An 18,520-nucleotide genomic window follows, 5' to 3' on the forward strand; every position below is an offset into this window, starting at 1 on the left:
GTATTTTTAGTCTTAATGCATTATGCTCTATTGCTTTAAGCAAATTTATCAAGGGCAAAAAAAAAAAAAAAAAAAAAATTTAACTCATGAAGAAGTGCATTCATTAACTTTAAATTTGTACGTTTTATTGCTCTTATTAAAAATCAAGAGTTTTAAGCATGACATTAATCAATTTTATCAATTAATTTAATATCATATCTCAAACAATAAGTACCCTATCCAATGATCACAAGAACGTGCGAGAAATGGCAATTCTGTTTGAAAATAAAATAAAATAAAAAGTAAAATAATATAAATGAAATACGGTGGTTAAAATGATAAAAAATTATTTCAAGTTTCTATGCTGATAATTATGTCTATGCATATATATCGCTTCACTAACTCAAGTAAAATGTAATAAAATCAGATCATATAAATCAGATAATAATAAAATCACAGCAATTTGTACATATTTTACGAGTTGCACAATTCGTATAAATTTGTACGAATGACCTACACCTAACCCTGCACCTAAACCTACCCGTCACTGGGGTTTAGACAAATCGCACAAAATCGTGAGGTCGTACGAATTAGCCACCTCGTAAAATATGAATTGGTCGTGAGATAGCATTGAATAAAATATATAAATTACATAAATGTAATATATCATTATTATGTAAGCTTGATGTCAATTACCGACCTAACTTATTATATTACTCACTTAAATTACTGTATATTATACAGTACAATACACACACACACGCAAAAAAAGTGACATGATCAGTAAGTCATGACAACTTATGTTTTTACATTAATTTAACTCATCAAAATAAATAGAGCAATTTCAACTTTTTTAAATGAAATTCTTTTTTTTAAGTTGGTTTAATGTAATACATTGTTAAGCTGTAATTTAAGTTAAATTAAGAAACTATCAAGTACAGGGGCGTAAATTACCTCTAACAGTAGGGGGGCACAATAAACATAAAATTTCTCAAGAGCAATTTTTGAAGGGGACACAAATAATACAGCTAAAGGATATGTATACATACTTACTACTATTAGTGCAGCAGGGAGACCGTCCCAAATTAGACAACTTCAAGCTGTTGTGAAATAGTGTGAAATACTATCCGCCACAGTATTGCCAATCTGCGGTTTTCGCATGGAATTGTTCTACTTTATGACTGTTGCCGTGGGTTGTTTTTCATGTCCGTGGGTTGAAGCGACCCCAATAATGTGTATTTTAGCCACTGGAATGTGAGTTTTACCCGGGGACCCTCTCGAAACGCGGTTAGTTTAGGCTAATTTTGAGTAGCAATTGGGCGGGATTTGTTGTAAAGACCTGGCAACCCTTTCCGTCAAGCGAAAAATACATTGGTACATCTGTATTAAGAGAAAATAATCACTTCATACGATGTTTAAGTGAATAAAATAGCCTTGAGAGCTTTACTTATTGGAGTTCCACAACTACTGGCTTTGTTCTCTCTCACCGGACATGTGTGTGTGTGTGTGTGTGTGTGTGTGTGTGTGTGTGTGTGTGTGTGTGTGATGTAAAAGAGGAAAGCAGGTATTTGGACCAAAGCACTGTGAGGCAAGGGAGGGGGAGACTCAAAATGTATCTAAACTTAAAACGCATTTTTGCCCCATTTGTGTTGTTTTATGTGATCTTTAAGCATGCTTTTAGGGAGGACAACCCTCAGGGGGGGTCCTGTCCCCCCGACCCCCCGGGATTTCCACCTATGATCAAGTATACTTCAAAATAAGGCAGCAACCGAACTTAAGTTTTTAGGTTGAAATAGGTGGAAGTTTTTTACTGTGTACACACAAAACATACATGTTTTTAAACTATAATGAATCATGTCAAATTCATGGTGTTCACAGACCAACCACAGTCTGCTGACTAACTCAAGTACACAAACACAAGCACTACTGGCACAGAGGAACAGCAAACACGCAAGCGGCGCGAATAAAAGATCTCCAGCTGTCTTCTGTAGCACTGGGCAGAAAAGCACACATCTTCTGTTTCCTGCACATGATGAGCACATGCAGACAGTCAGTGTGCTGCTTGCACACATAAGCAGAGAGAAGACTCCCTGCAGAGGACGCTGGGAAGGTCTTCAGGTGTGCGCTATTAGATTACAGGCCAAAAGCAGACGGGATGCTGGGATATCACAGCGGGAGAGCAGCTTCGCTCACTGACTGCGGCTGCTATCTGTGTCTTCTCTGAAACCGATCCAGGAGTGTCGAGTGTGAACGTGCACGAGTCTCACTCCTGATCCGCCTCTTCATCTCTTTGTACGGCTTTGATCTGCGTTTCTCTCCGAATTAAAGACATCTCGCCTGCGAGAACCGATGTCGCTCTTCATGTGCCGTTATGATGACATGATTTTCAAACAGGTTGATGAAACGTGAAGAGATGTCAGAGAAATGTGTAGATTCTGACAGGTCATCATGTTGATCAGATCCAGTCTACATGTATAGGAGAGCGTGTGATGCTGCTAGTGAGAGCTAGCGCTCAAAGTGATGTAACAACACCATATATATGTGGCCGTCTTTCTCCACTGACGGCTTTGAAAAAGAGCTTCATGTCGGCACTTGACAACAGTCACGGGGAGAATTATACGTGACGTTCATCCAAGTAGATGAACAACCCTGACACTGAAAATATGATGAAATATATTCAGAGCTTTGTCAGCTGATTCTCCTTATTTTGGCCACTTTAACTTTATTTATTTATTTTATTGTTTATTAATAAGATTGATTGATTTAATTAATTAATTTAATTTTTTAGCTTGTTCTCGTTATTTTGGCCACTTTTTATGCTCTCTTTGTTCTTGTAAAGTCTATAGAAATTCTTTATAGCCTATAAAAATTTCTAGCAAAAAGCAAAAAATACGTAAATGGTAAATAAATCCTAGTGTTAATGACTACTTCTGTCAGTTAAAATAATCCAGAGCTTTGTCAAATTGTTCACCTTATTTTGGCCATTTTGGTTTATTTTCATGTTTCTTTGCTTTTGTAAGGTCTATAAATTCTTGATAACCTTCTAAAAACTTTAATTAAAAACATAAATAAATAAAAATGAATTGAATACTTAAACTATTAAAGTTACTATTATAATTATAAATAATTATAATTATTATAAATGTGCATTATAAATAATAAATAAATAATATTGTTGTATTTTTTAAAGATTTAGAAGATAAGATATACAGACTTATTTCCTTAGATTGTATATTGTCTTAAATATTGACTTGTATATTGGCCCTGCCAAAACAAACAACTAATTAATAACTCATTAAGAAGTTATTTTTGCTGTGTATTTATGTATACACACAAAAAAAGACTGGAGCAGTACTTTTTTTAGAAAGAAAAAATATGTACAATTTAGTTACTAATATGTTTCCTTTAGGTACTAATTTGTACCTTTAAGGATGATTTAGGGGTAAATAAGGAAAAATAAATAAATAAAATAAAAAGGTATAGGCTACTGTTAGAAAGGGTATTGTGCCGCAAACCATTGCTATAGGTTAAGTTCTGCTTTCCATTTGACTTGCAAGTTTTTAATTCTTTTTCTTTTCTTTTTTTATTTAAACGAGGCAAAAAAAATGGTGCTAAAAGCAGCCAGAAACAAGATGGGACAGACGCAGAAGATCCAGGATCATCTGGAACACACTGACCCCTGGTGCACGTGATGGGACTGAAGTGTGTCTCCATCCACAACAACAACTACATCTCCAGGACTCATTCATCCAAACCAGACGCACTGAAAGACATCAAACAACACTTCATCCACAACAACTACACCACCCATCAAAGACCTAAGGGGCGAATCACCACCAAGTAACCACATATGAAATGTCAATAAAACTTGGGCTTCACTAAAGGCATGCATTCAGTCATATTTTGAAGAATTCTGATAACCAAGCAGCTGCTGGTAGCCACTGACTTACACCGTATGGGAAAATACTATAAAAGTCAATAATATTCATCAACTGCTTGGCTACCAACATTCTTCAAAATATCCTCGTTTGTGAAGAAAGAAACTCATACATGTTTGGAATCACATGAGGGAGAGTATATGATGAAAAAAAAATTTTTTTTGGTAAACTATCCCTTTAATGCACCAAAATGAGAATATAAAAAGCTAAATCAATATGTTTGAGACATATGAAGCTTTACAGAAATATGGAGACTAGATCAAAGACCGGCAAAGTTTGTCAAAATTATTGAAGGAAAACAGCTAAATAATCCCAATGTCAAACCAAAATGACTTTTTTTTTAAATGTAATAAATATTTAATTTTATGAAATGTATTTACTTATTTAAAATGAATACATTTTAATATAAACATATTAATAATGACTCCAAAAAAATTATACTGTTTGAATTTGTATTGATAATTCTATTGTATAATGCTAATTCTACATACTTGTTTCAAGTCTGTCATTTGAATATTTTTTATAAACAAAATAATATTGGGCTTATGCAGTTCATAGTCATATTAAAACATTTCAGTGTTTGATTTTTAAGTGCATTTTCATTTCATTTTGCATGTTAACGAAAACTGGTTTTGACCCAGCTAGAGCTACCGAGATCAACAGGATAAAATATTAAAGCCAACAAGATTCTAGAATATCAAAAAGAAAAAGAAAACGCCATAATTTTCCCAGTTTTTAATGCAGAATGATAAGTAGCAATGTTTTGCATGCATAAATGAAAGCTGTACATTTCAAAACATGGAGACATGGACTATGTACTTTTAATAACCTGCAAAAGTTTTCTATATGTTTAGGAAAATCAGTGATTATGCAAATGTTTCCTCGAACCCACAAGCACCGGCAATCAAATTAAGGGGCGGGTTCATGAAGACTAAAATATTGTTTCATTATCTGGGAGCTCGTTCCCTCCGAGTCTGAATGGAAATAAAGGAGCGCTTGATTAGCTAGCACGCCGCCGCTGCGACAGCTATGACATGTTCAGTAGTCCAGAGGACACTAGATAATGACTTACTCCTGACAGCCAACTTGTAGCTCCGCTGTTAGTTTGCCTCTCAAAGAGCCTCCTAAATCAGGCACATAAGTGCTATAAGATATGAGAAGTCTTATCTGTATTGGCTGCATTTACTGCTGTTCATTTCTTCACTAATTTCTCTCTCTCTCTCTCTCTCTCTCTCTCTCTCTCTCCCACACAATGTGCAGTATGCAGGATAATCAAGTTCATTTTGTTTTCCACAGTCTCAGACTGAACCATGACTGTTCATGAGGTGACCTCCAATCACTTCAACCGCTGCATCACAGGTCTATTCTGCCAAGGTCATGCACAATAGGAGGGAAAATATGCGAAAATAAAATGCATCTATCATAACTCAATAGGCATATGAACTTTTAAAAGTGAGGAGAAAACAACTGACTGTGCATTTTGTCAAACTTTATGGTGCAAATTCATTTTGTAGAACAAAACTACAGGTTAAAATAAATTACAACCGAAACTATAATTAAAAAAAGGTTCACTAGCAGTGAGATTTATAACGTATTGGTTACCAAGAGCACAAAATCATCTAACATTTAAAGACCTATACCTTAAATTATGTTTAAGAAATACCTTAAATTACATTTCTGTTTGTCATTTTAACAATTTTGCATATCGCTGCATATTGGACCTATGCAATTCAAAGTAATATTAACATTTCAATGTTTGATTTTTAAGTACATTCTGCTTTTTAAATAATTCTGAAGCCAATTTGTAATCATTTAGCATTTTGTAGTCCTGAAGCAAAACTGGCTTTGACCCAGCTAGAGTCGCCACTCCAGGGTGCACCGAGATCAACAAGATACTATATTAAAGCAAACAAGCTTCTGGAATATCACAATGCCATCATTTTCCCAGTTTTTATTTTATTTTTAATGCAGAATGATAAGGAGGTATGTTAATGAAAGCTGTACATTTCAAAACATGAAGATCTGCACTACCACACATGTTTAAAACACTGAGCGATCCATCTCTGTTTCAAGGAAAGGAAACACATCCGACTGGAGTCTTTTGATCTTCAGATAAGCCACTATATATAGACAGCAATCTCCTGAGTAAACTCTGGTCCTAACAGAAACGGACCCCATTCCACTCCAAAAGCCCTGCTGTGGGTTCAGAAGTTTGCACTAATTATATAGTACATACACAATGTCTATTCCTGGAATTTCAACCTCTTGAGAACATTGTGCTCTTGCAGTGCTGTGGGTCATTAATATTACACAGTACATCTACATGTGCCCATCACATATGCTTTCATGTTCTCGACAAGATATTAAACAAAATTTTTAAAGACGTGAAACACAACATTTATGTATGCATGTATGTATGTATGTATGTATTTATTTATTAAACTTTGTTTGACTGGATGTTATCATGTTCCTGGATGTTGCAATAAATAAATAAATAACCAAACAATTTCAATATCATACATTATTATGCAAAACAACAAAATACAACATGCGTATTATATAATCATAAAAAATAAAAATACAATATTTATATTTTGTATAATATTAATGTTAATGTAATAATGTAATATTTATTTACTATATATATAAAACCAGTCATAAGGGAATTGAGATCTGAAAGCTGAATAAATAATCTTTCCATTGATGTATGGTTTGTTATGATAGGACAATATTTGGCCGAGATACAGATTTGAAAATCTGGAATCTGAGGGTGCAAAAAAATCTAAATATTGAGAAAATCACCTTTAAAGGTCTAAATGAAGTGCTTAGCAATGCATATTACTAATCAAAAATTAAGATATATTTACAGAAGGAAATTCACAAAATATCTCCATGGTAGATGATTTTTACTTAATATCCTAATGATTTTTGGCATAAAAAAAATCAATAATTTTGACCCGTACAGTGTATTTTTGGCTATTGCTACAAATATACCCGAGCGACATAAGACGGTCCAGGGTCACATATTTCTATAACACATGACACATTTAATATTAATAAACATATCATATAAAATTTTATATAATATAAATATGACTTACTCAGGAATCAGTACTTTGTATCAGAGTTTCAAAAGATGGTCAAAAAGTTTCTAAATAAATAAATAAATTGACCATGACACGACTAACTCCATCTCTTTATGACCATCCTGTTCATTTTCCTGCCATTATGTAAATAAGTTCTACAGTAATTAAAGTTGAAGTGCCTCACATCACATTCGTAAGGTAGAGCAGGAATAACCCAGCTATTATTTTTATCTATATATGTGAGATGGCATGTGGTCCACCTGTCCGCTCTGACTTCATGCCCTCCGGCAAGATCAAATCCAGGCAGAGCAATCAGGAAGTGTTTCCGTCTGCCCAGCGCTCTTCCTGCTCTCTTATTCATGCCGGTGAGGCAGGACTCGTACAGGAATACTAAAGTGTGATGCTACGGGCGGACGAGGAAATGATGTTCAAATGAAACCTGCTCTGGATCTGCTCAGACTCTCAAAGACTCTCTCTCACGCTCGCTCTCATTAAGCATCTCCTGCTAATGTCCTGCTTACAGAGGCTTGGCGGTATGAAGCGGTTTGGAAGTGATTCACAGAAACCAACCGTTTGAATTCAGAGAATTGAAACAAGCAGGGATGATCCCGCAGGAGGAATTGAGGCCTGAAGAGTCCTGCTCGAGGGCACAATGATGACAGCTCACAGATTTAAACCCATTTCGGTTAACAGCCTGATCTTTAACCACTAGGCCACAGCACCCCAATGGCTGCTGTGAGAAAATGAATGTCATGAGGGTCCTGACTCTCTCAGGGGGGGCAAATCAACATGACAAACACACACAGCACTGGACAGCTGCTTTATTCGCTGAAGCTGAAGGCGTGTAGTGGTAAACTCTATGTGAGAAATGCCATTACATTTATAATATCACCAAAATTAACACAAGATTTTCCCGGATTTGTATATAATATACCAGAATTGCTCAAAATCGAATTTGAGTCAAATTTTAACAGCATAGAAAATTATTTAGGGCTATTATAATTAACACCTAAAGATTAAAACGTACCAAAACCTCTTTTATTTTTTTACTTCTTGAAATAAACTAAACATTAGCTGAAATAAAAGATCTTTTAAAAAATATTGTAAAATGTATTCGTTATTCATTATTTTCATTATTTGCCAAGGCAATATTTCTCATTTTTGATTAGTTTAAGTGCTAAAATAAATAAAAATAAATAATCTAAAAATGTAAATTTAACAAAAACTATATACAAATACTTAAAAACACAACAAAATTATTGAAACGTTCAAATTAAAATGAAAACAGAAAATATAAATCCAAAATCTAACTCAAAATATTAACAAAAACTAAGATAGTACAGTATCTCACAGAAGTGAGTACACCTCTCACATTTTTGTAAATATTTTATTATATCTTTTCATGTGACAACACTGAAGAAATGACACTTTGCTACAATGTAAAGTAGTGAGTGTACAGATTGTATAACAGTGTAAATTTGCTGTCCTCTCAAAATAAGTCAACACCGCTGGCCACAAAAGAGAATACACCCCTAAGTGAAAATGTCCAAATTGGGCCCAAAGTGTCAATATTTTGTGTGGCCACCGTTATTTTCCAGCGCGGCCTTAACCCTCTTGGACATGGAGTTCACCAGAGCTTCACAGGTTGCCACTGGAGTTCTCTTCCACTCCTCCATGACGACATCACGGAGCTGGTGGATGTTAGAGACCTAGCGCTCCTCCACCTTCCGTTTGAGGATGCCCCACAGATGCTCAATAGGGTTTAGGTCTGGAGACATGCTTGACCAGTCCATCACCTTTACCCTCAGCTTCTTTAGCAAGGCAGTGGTCGTCTTGGAGGTGTGTCTTTATCATGTTGGAGTACTGCCCTGCGGCCCAGTCTCTGCTTCAGTATGTCAAAGTACATGTTGGCATTCATGGTTCCCTCAATGAACTGTAGCTCCCCAGTGCCAGCAGCACTCATGCAGCCCCAGACCATGACACTCCCACCACCATGCTTGACTGTAGGCATGACATACTTGTCTTTGTACTCCTCACCTGGTTGCAACCACACACGCTTGACACCATCTGAACCAAATAAGTTTATCTTGGTCTCATCAGACCACAGGACATGGCTCCAGTAATCCATGTCCTTAGTCTGCTTGTCTTCAGCAAATTGTTTGCAGGCTTTCTTGTGCATCATCTTTAGAAGAGGCTTCCTCCTGCTTTGTTTTCATTTTGTCTGCGAAATAATATCTCATTTCTTCAGTGCTGTCTACAGAACGTACCGATGTGGCAGAAATTAAATGAGCTGTCAATTTGTAGCAGAATAGATGTCAATGTGCCAGACATTATGCAAAATAATCAAACGTGTGGCTTGCGAGACAATGTCTGATTTATAGACTAAAGCTGCAGCTCTGAATGATTTTGTGACAAACATTACCAAGCAGGTGAATTGGTAAAAAAAAAAAACTTCAAGGCCTTGCAAACAACATTCAGGCCCCAGAAGCCCCAACTAGTGCAGTTCAGGTCACAAATCAGCAACACAGTGACAGGACCATAACAAATCCATGAACTAGAGACTGAGATCTGCACAAGCAAAAGTGAAAGGAACTGAGACGAGAGAGCAGTGTGTAGCTCAGATCTCATCCAGTGTGAAGAGTATAGCCTCTTTACTCACCGTCTGCTGGTGGCCGTCGTTCACACCGTAGATGCTGAGTTTAATAAGTGTCTCGTTGTAGGCGGGCCAATCAGGTGGGAAACTCACTCCAGTGAGGAACACGGGATCCCTCGTTCCCTGCAAAGAGGAAAAGAGACCGCGAGTCAATGGGTGAGGACGATAAATGAACCAGCAGCTGTCTGCCAACGTATCGCTGCTCATTCACTTATTCAAGGCAGATGGGAATAAAATGAGACGTCATGTTGAAGTCTGGAGACCAAATCAGAAAAGGGTTGCGCAAAAATGGAGGTTTTCAAACTGGAGTGCAAATAACTTGTAGTGTAAAAATAGAAAATGTAACAAAATGTAAAAAAAAATTATTTCAATCAATTTATTAATTAAATTGAATAAAATTAAATTAATTAAAATACCATTCAAAGGTTTGGTAATATAAACTACCATAGTTTGTACTGTTTTTGAACGATTTAATGTTTTTAAAATATTTCTGAATGTCTCCTTTGCTGCATTTATTTGATCAAAAATGCAGTAAAAACAGTGATATTGTGAAATATTATTACAATTTCAAATAACTCTCTTCAATGTGAATGAATTGTAAAATGTAATTTATTTCTTTGATGCAAATATGAATTTCAAGCATCATTACTCCAGTCTTCAGTATCACATGATCCCTAAGAAATCATTCTAATATGCTGATCTACTGCTCAAGAAACATTTCTGATTATTATCAATCTTGAAAACAGTTGTGACGCCTCATATTTTTGTGAAAACTGATTTTTTTTTTCAGGATTCTAGATTTCTAGTTCAAAAGAACAGCATTTATTTGAAACAGAAATGATCATTTAGGAATTGCACCGTTTCAAGGGAATCTTCATATTTGAAGGTCTGTGGCATCAAAAAGTTCAAAAATTGCTATTCTAAATGACCAAACTTTCCTTACTAGTTGTTTGTTTGAACAAGTAGTCAACTATTCAGCCTTTGTTTACAAAAAGAGTTTAACCATGCAAAACTGTCTAATAGCTGAAGCACAATATACGTACCAATTAAAACAGCAGCACTGAAAATATCAGAACGAGCCGACCTTACACTAACAAGTCATTTGTTGGATGACCACTCGGCCATAGTGACCCATCCCTAAATCCCAGCGGCTCATCTAAAAACACAACCACAGTGGTAGAGCAAGAGATCAGGCACTTCAGATGAAGCCCGCACCATATCAAAAAGCATCTGTTTCTGAGAAGAAGACAATCTGCTTCCCACGGCCGAACCCTTACACACTTATCATAGTTCACTGATCTCAGAGCGGGAAAATCCCAGTCACGGGCGTGTTTACACATGGGCATTTCCTCAGGTTATGCCTGCTGTTCTGGGGCGTCTCTGGACCAGAGTCCCCTGAGATGGTGGGTGGGACAGATAGCGAGGAGTGATTGCTGGCATGAAAGCTCAATCAAACACCAAGAAGTCCAGAGACCGGAAAAGCTCTCTTCTTTCAGGGTAAAAAGCAGCCCGGCTATTATTCAAGTCAGCGCTGGATCGATGCGGCCACAGTCTATCTGTTTCACATCTGCTTATTGGCTGAGCATATGTTGCTATCTGAGCTGAAGATCACATTGAGTCTAAGTGCCCCCGGTTCTGCAAATTAACTGAGCAAATGTATCTGGTTAAAGGGACAATTCACCCATAAATGAATATTATATATATATATATATATTTTTTTTTTTTTTTTTTCTTCATACACCTCATTCACTGCATTTCAAATGTTTTGAAGTCACACAACAGCTTTTTATAAAGAACAGACCCCATTATTCATTGAAAATCCTCCCCTCTTCTGCAGCTTTCAAAATTTATTTTACATTCTGCATATCTGATAAGGCACATCAAAGCCATGGTGCAACATATTAAAAACACAAAAATGAACACCAGTTGAAATCTTCAGAGAAGGTGATGTAAATAAAGTTGCGTTCCTCACAAAAGCTACTATGCAGATGCAGAAGACATGGAATATTATGGAAGCCCATTTCTACCACAGAAGGTGGGTGGGGTGGGGGGGGGGTCATGCTTTGCTAAATGACAATTATCACCTAAAAAGTCCAAATTAATTATGCATAATCTGTTTTCAATCTCATACATAATTATGAGGTTAAAAAATATATATAATGAGATACTAAGTATAATAATTATGAGATAATAAAAATGTATTATAATGTCATCATTTTGGCATGTGTGTAATAAGTACCTTTTTAACTTTAAATACTTTTTCAAATCTTTTGACTTTTTATCTCATAATTTCAACATCTCAATATCTCATTTTATAAAATTGAAATGACAATTGACAATACATTTTTTTATTATCTCATAATTATGACTTAGTATCTCATAATTATATTTTTTATCTCATAATATATAATTCATTTTATCTCATAATAATAATAATATACATTATATATATATATACACTATATATATATATATATATATATATATATATATATTGTCATATGTTTATAGATAAGTCATTCATATAAGTCATAATCAACATTTCATTGTAATTTCAACTGGTCACTTAGAATTTTTGTCATAATTATCACTTTTTAACTCATAATTTCTATTTAATCTCATAATAATGCCTTTAATTGGAACTCATAAAAATTTTAATCCATAATTTTGACTATTTTATGTCAATCTTAATTTTGACTTTAAATCTCATAATTATGCCTTTATCTCAACTTGTCATACTATGTAATACGTCAAATCTGTAATAATTCTGATTTACCAAAGCACAGTTTTCTTTCTTAGGTGGAGAAAATGTGCTTCCATAGAATACAGTGCACAGGCTGTATGGGACATTTGTATGGTGTAATCTTTGCAATTTGACAGACTATGAACTGTCATTTTAGGCTGTAAATATGCTTCAAAATGACTATCTTTTGTTCCAAGGAAGACAGAAAGCTAACTTTTATTTTGGGGTGAACTATTCCTTTAAAGCTGGCTTTGCAAGAAACCGGCACATAGAGACATTAGACAAGCATTTTGGGTTTTTTTCTCACAGACACGCATCTCCCCATGGGATCTCAGAGTCTTTTACAGGTTTGCATCATTCATCAGTTGAACAGGGTGAGATTGATTTTATAAGGAGCTTAATTAAAAGAATCAGCAGGATGTATAGGCTGAAAGGTTTTCGCACTTTATCCTGCATACGACTACTAATCACTAAACAGCACAAAGAGGACCATATGAATCTTGCTAAAGTTATGATCCATGCTAACTCATTAAAAAGCATTTCAATATCAAACTTACCTCACTCTCCATGCCTGGAAGTTCAGTTAGAGCTGAGATTAAGCAAGTGACCAGCACAAATTTGAACCCATATAACCACAAGGTCAATATCACTGGCGGTAATAAATCAGCGGAGCGACGCAGGGGGGGCGCTGAAAACTCACTGCAGCAGTGTGGGTAATGGCCAGTCCTCAGGACTAATGGCCCCGTTTCAAAAAGCAGCGTTTATTTAGTGTGTGTGGTGAATGCGGGGCGGAGGGACTCATTTAGATATGTCCCAAAGTGGTCAATTTGTTCCGTAATGCGCAGTCATGCTGGGAAAATTTAGACACGCTCATATTTTTTTACACTAACCGGATGTTCAACAGGAATGCGATACAAAAAAAGGACAGAATAAATAGCGGGACACCATGACTTTGGCTAGAAATCAAAGTGCACATTGAATGCACATGCATCAGTAACAAATAACCGACAAAGATGTTATAAAGAGGCAGTGGTGTGACGTCAAATCATACTTACTGTCCTCCTCTTGAGGCCAGACAGACATTTTTAGGGTGGGAGATTAAAAGAACAAACACACACACAGGCTGCATCTTTCAGGAATGGAACTTAATTGTGTTATTATTAAATTGTTAACATATTTTTCTTAGTATGAGGACTCTTAAAAAAGTTTCAAACAAAATATTTTCTTCTAAATATGGTTAACCATTTATCTCCTTATTATCACTTTCCATCCTGGTAGTCTTTTGCCAGTTCATCATCCTCCAGGAAGTGTCAGCGTTTTTGGTGTGAAAAATGACAAAAAAAAAAAAAATCTAAATTGCAGAAATTACTATAATAGTATCACAATTTCAAAAAACAGTAAATTTTTTTTAAATATCAACAGAATTGTTAACAATCATGTGATCTAAAAGTCAGTCTCACTAATTTTAATTAATGACTACTTTAATTTACATTACGGAATATATATTAAAGATAATAATTATAGAAATGCAATAATATTTATGTTATTTATTAAAGTTATTAAAGTGTTAATGCTAAAATAATTATAAGATATTATTAAGTTTTTCCTAAACATCCTTTATTAAACTCATTCTCTAATAAATCCTGTTTAAAATATAGGATTATTAAATTGACAGTGTTTTAACAACCCAATATAAAAAATATAAAAATAGATGCATGACACAGCATGTTTGCCATGAATTAAATAAATCACCATGGCTCTTTAAAACCCACCAGATTCGATCAGATTAACACTATCACACTGCCTTGCGTTCACTAACTGGCCGGTTCCCCAGCAGACAGCAGTCGAGGCCACCAGCATCAGCATGAAGCAGCACAGACCCCAGCTGTGACGGAGCAAAACCCCCACTGGGAAACACAGGACTTTGCCGGGCCAAACGGCTGTCGAACTGCCAGCAACATCTTCACACATCCACACACACACACAGGTTTACATGAGATTACATGTGCATTAAGTTGAGAGACTGGGGAACAGCTGCAGTGTCATTTCAGACTACACCACCTGTCTATATTAAACAACAAAAGTGGGCCAGCTCTCTCCTCAGTGCACGGCCCACACCTGCAGCTATTTCAGACAACTGCCATTCGCAGGAATCCACAACATGCTCAAAGAAATATGGAAAGGGAATCTCGCTTCACGGTTTCTCCCATTAGGGGAACCTCTGTGATTTTCATCTTCACTTCAGATGATCGCATGCGATTATGAACTGCGTTTGAGGGACATGTCTCAGTGGAACCGCTAATTACATTCAGTTCATTTCAATCCATTTGTCAATTGCTTAGCAAATTATATTGCATACTGTTTATTGCATAATGCTTCTTTTATGAATGCAAACAAGATCGCGAAATCCCTGAAGCCAGACTTACAGGAACAGTTCGGAAAGTTTTTGCTATTTATAAATCAAAAACGAACTTACTCATATCTTAGGTCATCAAAGATTTTTGATGAAGAAAAGACTGTCCATAGGTTCGATTAAGGTGTTAATGATGTTAACTACTTTTATATTACTTTTTGAAGCCTTTTTTTTTGTCCTTAATTTATTTAAAGGGGCCATATGATGCGATTTCAAGTTTTCCTTTCTCTTTGGAGTGTTACAAGCTGTTCATGCATAGATAAGATCCCTGAAGTTGCAAAGACTAAAGTCTCAAAACCAAAGAGATATTCTTTATAAAAGTTAAGACTCTGCCACGCCCTCCTAAAACGGCTAATTTAAACATGTCTACGTCACGGTGTGGGAAGATTTGCAAAACATTGCCCAAATGTTCACACAAAGAAAGAAGGCGTGTATTTATTCTGGCTGTAGTATTGTTGCTGCCGCCGGCACCATGTCCTGGAGACGCTGTGTTCCATTGTGAAAGCGAAACTACTTTGTTTGGGCTTCCAAAAGAAGACACAACTAAATCAGTGGTTAAGTTGTATTTACAACACTGTTCCAGAACAGTTCAACTCAAATATTAGAGTGTGTGCAGCACATTTTACAGAGGACTATTTCCTGAACCTGGGAGAGTAGCCTACAATGCTGGCTTGCACAAAGACTGTTTCTATAAAGTGGGGCAATTCCAGCTTTGCAAGGACAGTCTGACGCGTCTGATTCACAGCCTGTAAGTATGTTTTCATATTTAAAGAATGTGCCACTGACGATTCAAACGCAAGTTTTGAGCAGTGTAGAGTAGTGCTTGTTGTTTGTCGTTTCTCCGATCACAAATGCAGACATGGTAATGTTTACGCGGTGTGATGCAATGGAACGCGTAAAAAGACAGTGTAAGTCATTATAATCAGTAATTATTTTCCCACTGGATGCAACAAATACCTTGTTTATAATAGGCTTTATTGTTTTTGTATGGTCGCGCCGGGACCTGGCATCACAATACAGTAAGGGGCGTAACATTTCAGTCTCACGCTTGAGTTATTCGACCAATCACAACGCACTGGATAGCTGGCCAATCAGAGCACGCCTCGCTTCTCAGAACGATGAGCTTTGTAAAAATTGGCGCGTTTCAGAAAGGCGGAGCATAGAGGAGCAACAATAATGTACAGTATGTGGAAAATAATGTGTTTTTTGAACCTTAAACCGCATTTTGGACAGATGTGGGAAACGTGAACTGCTTATGTATACAAAAATAAAACATAATGAATATTTAATCAGCAACTCTCCATGCATGTTTAAAAAAATTACATTTTCAGAAACATGTACAAAATTATAAAAAATATATTTTTAAATGTATTAATTGTGGTTGTAATTATATTATTTCTATATTTAATTACAACAGGAAAATAATCCAATCGAAGCTTGTTTTGACCGAACTGTTAATATATGCAAAACAGCTTTGTGAATATTCCTCAAAAATTAATGACAGTTTTCATTTTAAATACAATTTTCACAAATATATATATATATATATATATATATATATATAAACAAATTATATTAAAGTATAAAAAATAATGTATAAAAATATAGTCATTCATACATTACTATAATTTATCAATTAAATTACAATAGTAAAATAAAGAAATACAATATTTAAATAAAATACTTTATATTCATAAGCTTGTACGAATATAAACTTACACCTACCCAACATCTCAGCCTCCAGCAACATGACCTCAAGTCCATCTTTAGTCCAGAGTCTAGAGTGTTCACAAACAGGTCAAAAGTGGCAATATTCAACAGTTTCCAGCATCCAGTTCGCTAGATTCCTAACACTGAAACTGACGCCAGTCATTATACAATCTATACAGCGAAGTTTAAATATGTCACAAAACTACACACACACACACGCATGAAAGCTAAATATTACTGCAGTCTGGGTGAACTTCAACAGCGCAAACCTCTTTCCTCCAGCAAATCTAATTTGGAGGGAAATAGACTTCTCTTTGTGCACTCATGTGGGGCAGAGAGTCCATGTGGAAGAGAAAAAAAGAGGCAGAGTGAGAGAGAGAGAAACAGAGAGATCAGTGTGCCACTGGAGGGTGTGTCTGGGTGTGAGATACGAGCCAGCTGTTGCCCTCAATAAAGAACTCAAGAGGACTGTCAGCGGAAACATGCCAGCTTCCCACAATAAATAATGTGTGTGCATTTTAAAAACACAAACAGGCCTGCCTAACTATGTACCTTTACAATGAGCATGATAGCATCCTAAAGGTGTTTCTTCTGCTGTTTTTCTCTTCTGCCCCAATGTAGAAACTACAAGTAGGTTCATTCAACAGTGTAGACACTGTGACTCTTGCTGTGGTTGTTTAACCCTGAACCTGACACAGCAAAACCGGCTCAACCAATAATCATAATTTTACATATCATATTTTAACATATCATATTTTAACGTACAAGTGAGCGTTAAGCAAAAGCCATTAATTTCTGAATGACACGCTTCACCTTTATGTGCACTTTCACACCACAGCTTTTTGATGTCATCAGTTTGATCCGTCTTTTTGATAAAGCATCCCTTTGATGTCAATTCAGTTCGTCTGGATAGTGTCACAGTTTTTAAAATTCAGTTGTGCACCAGCAAACTACACCTGAGTCTCTTTGGTTTGGGATACAATTCACAACGTGCATGCGGTCAAAAATCGCCAAAGCAAATTGGTATTGATGATGTACAGTTTGCAACTTCGCATGCTCTCGATCACGTTTCTCATACTATAACGCAGTTACTCAGCAGTAAACAGCTGACACAAGTAATCGACAAAGCTAATAAACCATGACTTAAGCCCAACAGTACAATGTGGAAAATGAGGCTCTTTCTTTCAACCAATCAATCAAACCAAGCAAGCCTAAGACACATCCAGTAATCTACATGACTCATGACATGTTGAATTACCAAAAAAGACTATAACCCAATATCTTCTAGGAAACAGATGCCCATTTCCTGTAGTCTAAAGCTCAATAACTAGGCCAACGAGAACAGAAACAGTCACATGATGGAGCCAATCCATATTTGTTGGTGTCCACGGGAAGTATCTCAGGAGGAAACAGGAAGTCTGGCTGAGCGTCCTGAAAAGTGCCATGGAATGGCTGTGAGAAGTGTGCGTTTTTTCCCCATTACGGTTGAATTTCTGTCAGCAAATGCTTTAGCGAGGCTTTCACCCTCCTGTTCCAGGTTTCCTATAGCAGGAAAAGCCACTCGGCTCTAGAGCTATTCTTGAAGAGGGATTTCTCTTTCACTCCTTCCCTTCCTGCCTCCGCCGTCTTCCTGTATAACAGCATCTCACCGCTTTGTGAATGCCTGCAAGGATTAGGATCCGTATGAAGTTTATTAAAGCGGTGAAAAACAAGTTTCAAAAAGTACAAACCAGGCCGAGTTCATAATCTAAAAGAGTTGGATGTGTTCTAACAAACACAAAAGTGATCCGCAGTGATTCAAGGTCAAAAACGAAGCCAAAACTCAATAATAAAAAATGCATCAAAAGAACTGACCAGGAACATCAACGCTTGGTGTTCCTCTCAAACACACCATCAAGACTTTCAATGCAGCTCAGGTTACTGACTGTAGCAACAGAAATAAACGTGCTACATACCAATGGGAATCGTAAAGAATATAATGATTTGTTTTTTGTTTGT

The 18,520-nt window shown here is 36.1% G+C and overlaps 1 protein-coding gene across 2 annotated transcripts in view; it reads right to left on the reverse strand.

Moving 5' to 3' along the window:
- LOC306874178 (type II inositol 3,4-bisphosphate 4-phosphatase-like) overlaps window positions 1–18,193 on the reverse strand; it is a 141,881-nt gene extending 123,688 nt beyond the window's left edge. The window contains exons 1-2 of one of the 2 annotated variants that reach the window (XM_079424014.1): window positions 16,538–18,193; window positions 9,663–9,779 (exon numbers count right to left, since the gene is read on the reverse strand). In XM_079424014.1, the coding sequence (XP_079280140.1) occupies window positions 9,663–9,779; window positions 16,538–16,576 (156 nt within the window). In that variant the 5' untranslated portion in view covers window positions 16,577–18,193. Of the gene's footprint in view, window positions 1–9,662; window positions 9,780–12,956; window positions 13,172–16,537 lie in introns of those variants that run through there. The other variant, XM_079424015.1, reaches the window with a different exon arrangement.
- Window positions 18,194–18,520: the final 327 nt, after the last annotated feature.

This window comes from Barbus barbus (assembly GCF_936440315.1).
Source record: "Barbus barbus genome assembly, chromosome: 8".
Classification (NCBI taxonomy): domain Eukaryota; kingdom Metazoa; phylum Chordata; class Actinopteri; order Cypriniformes; family Cyprinidae; genus Barbus; species Barbus barbus.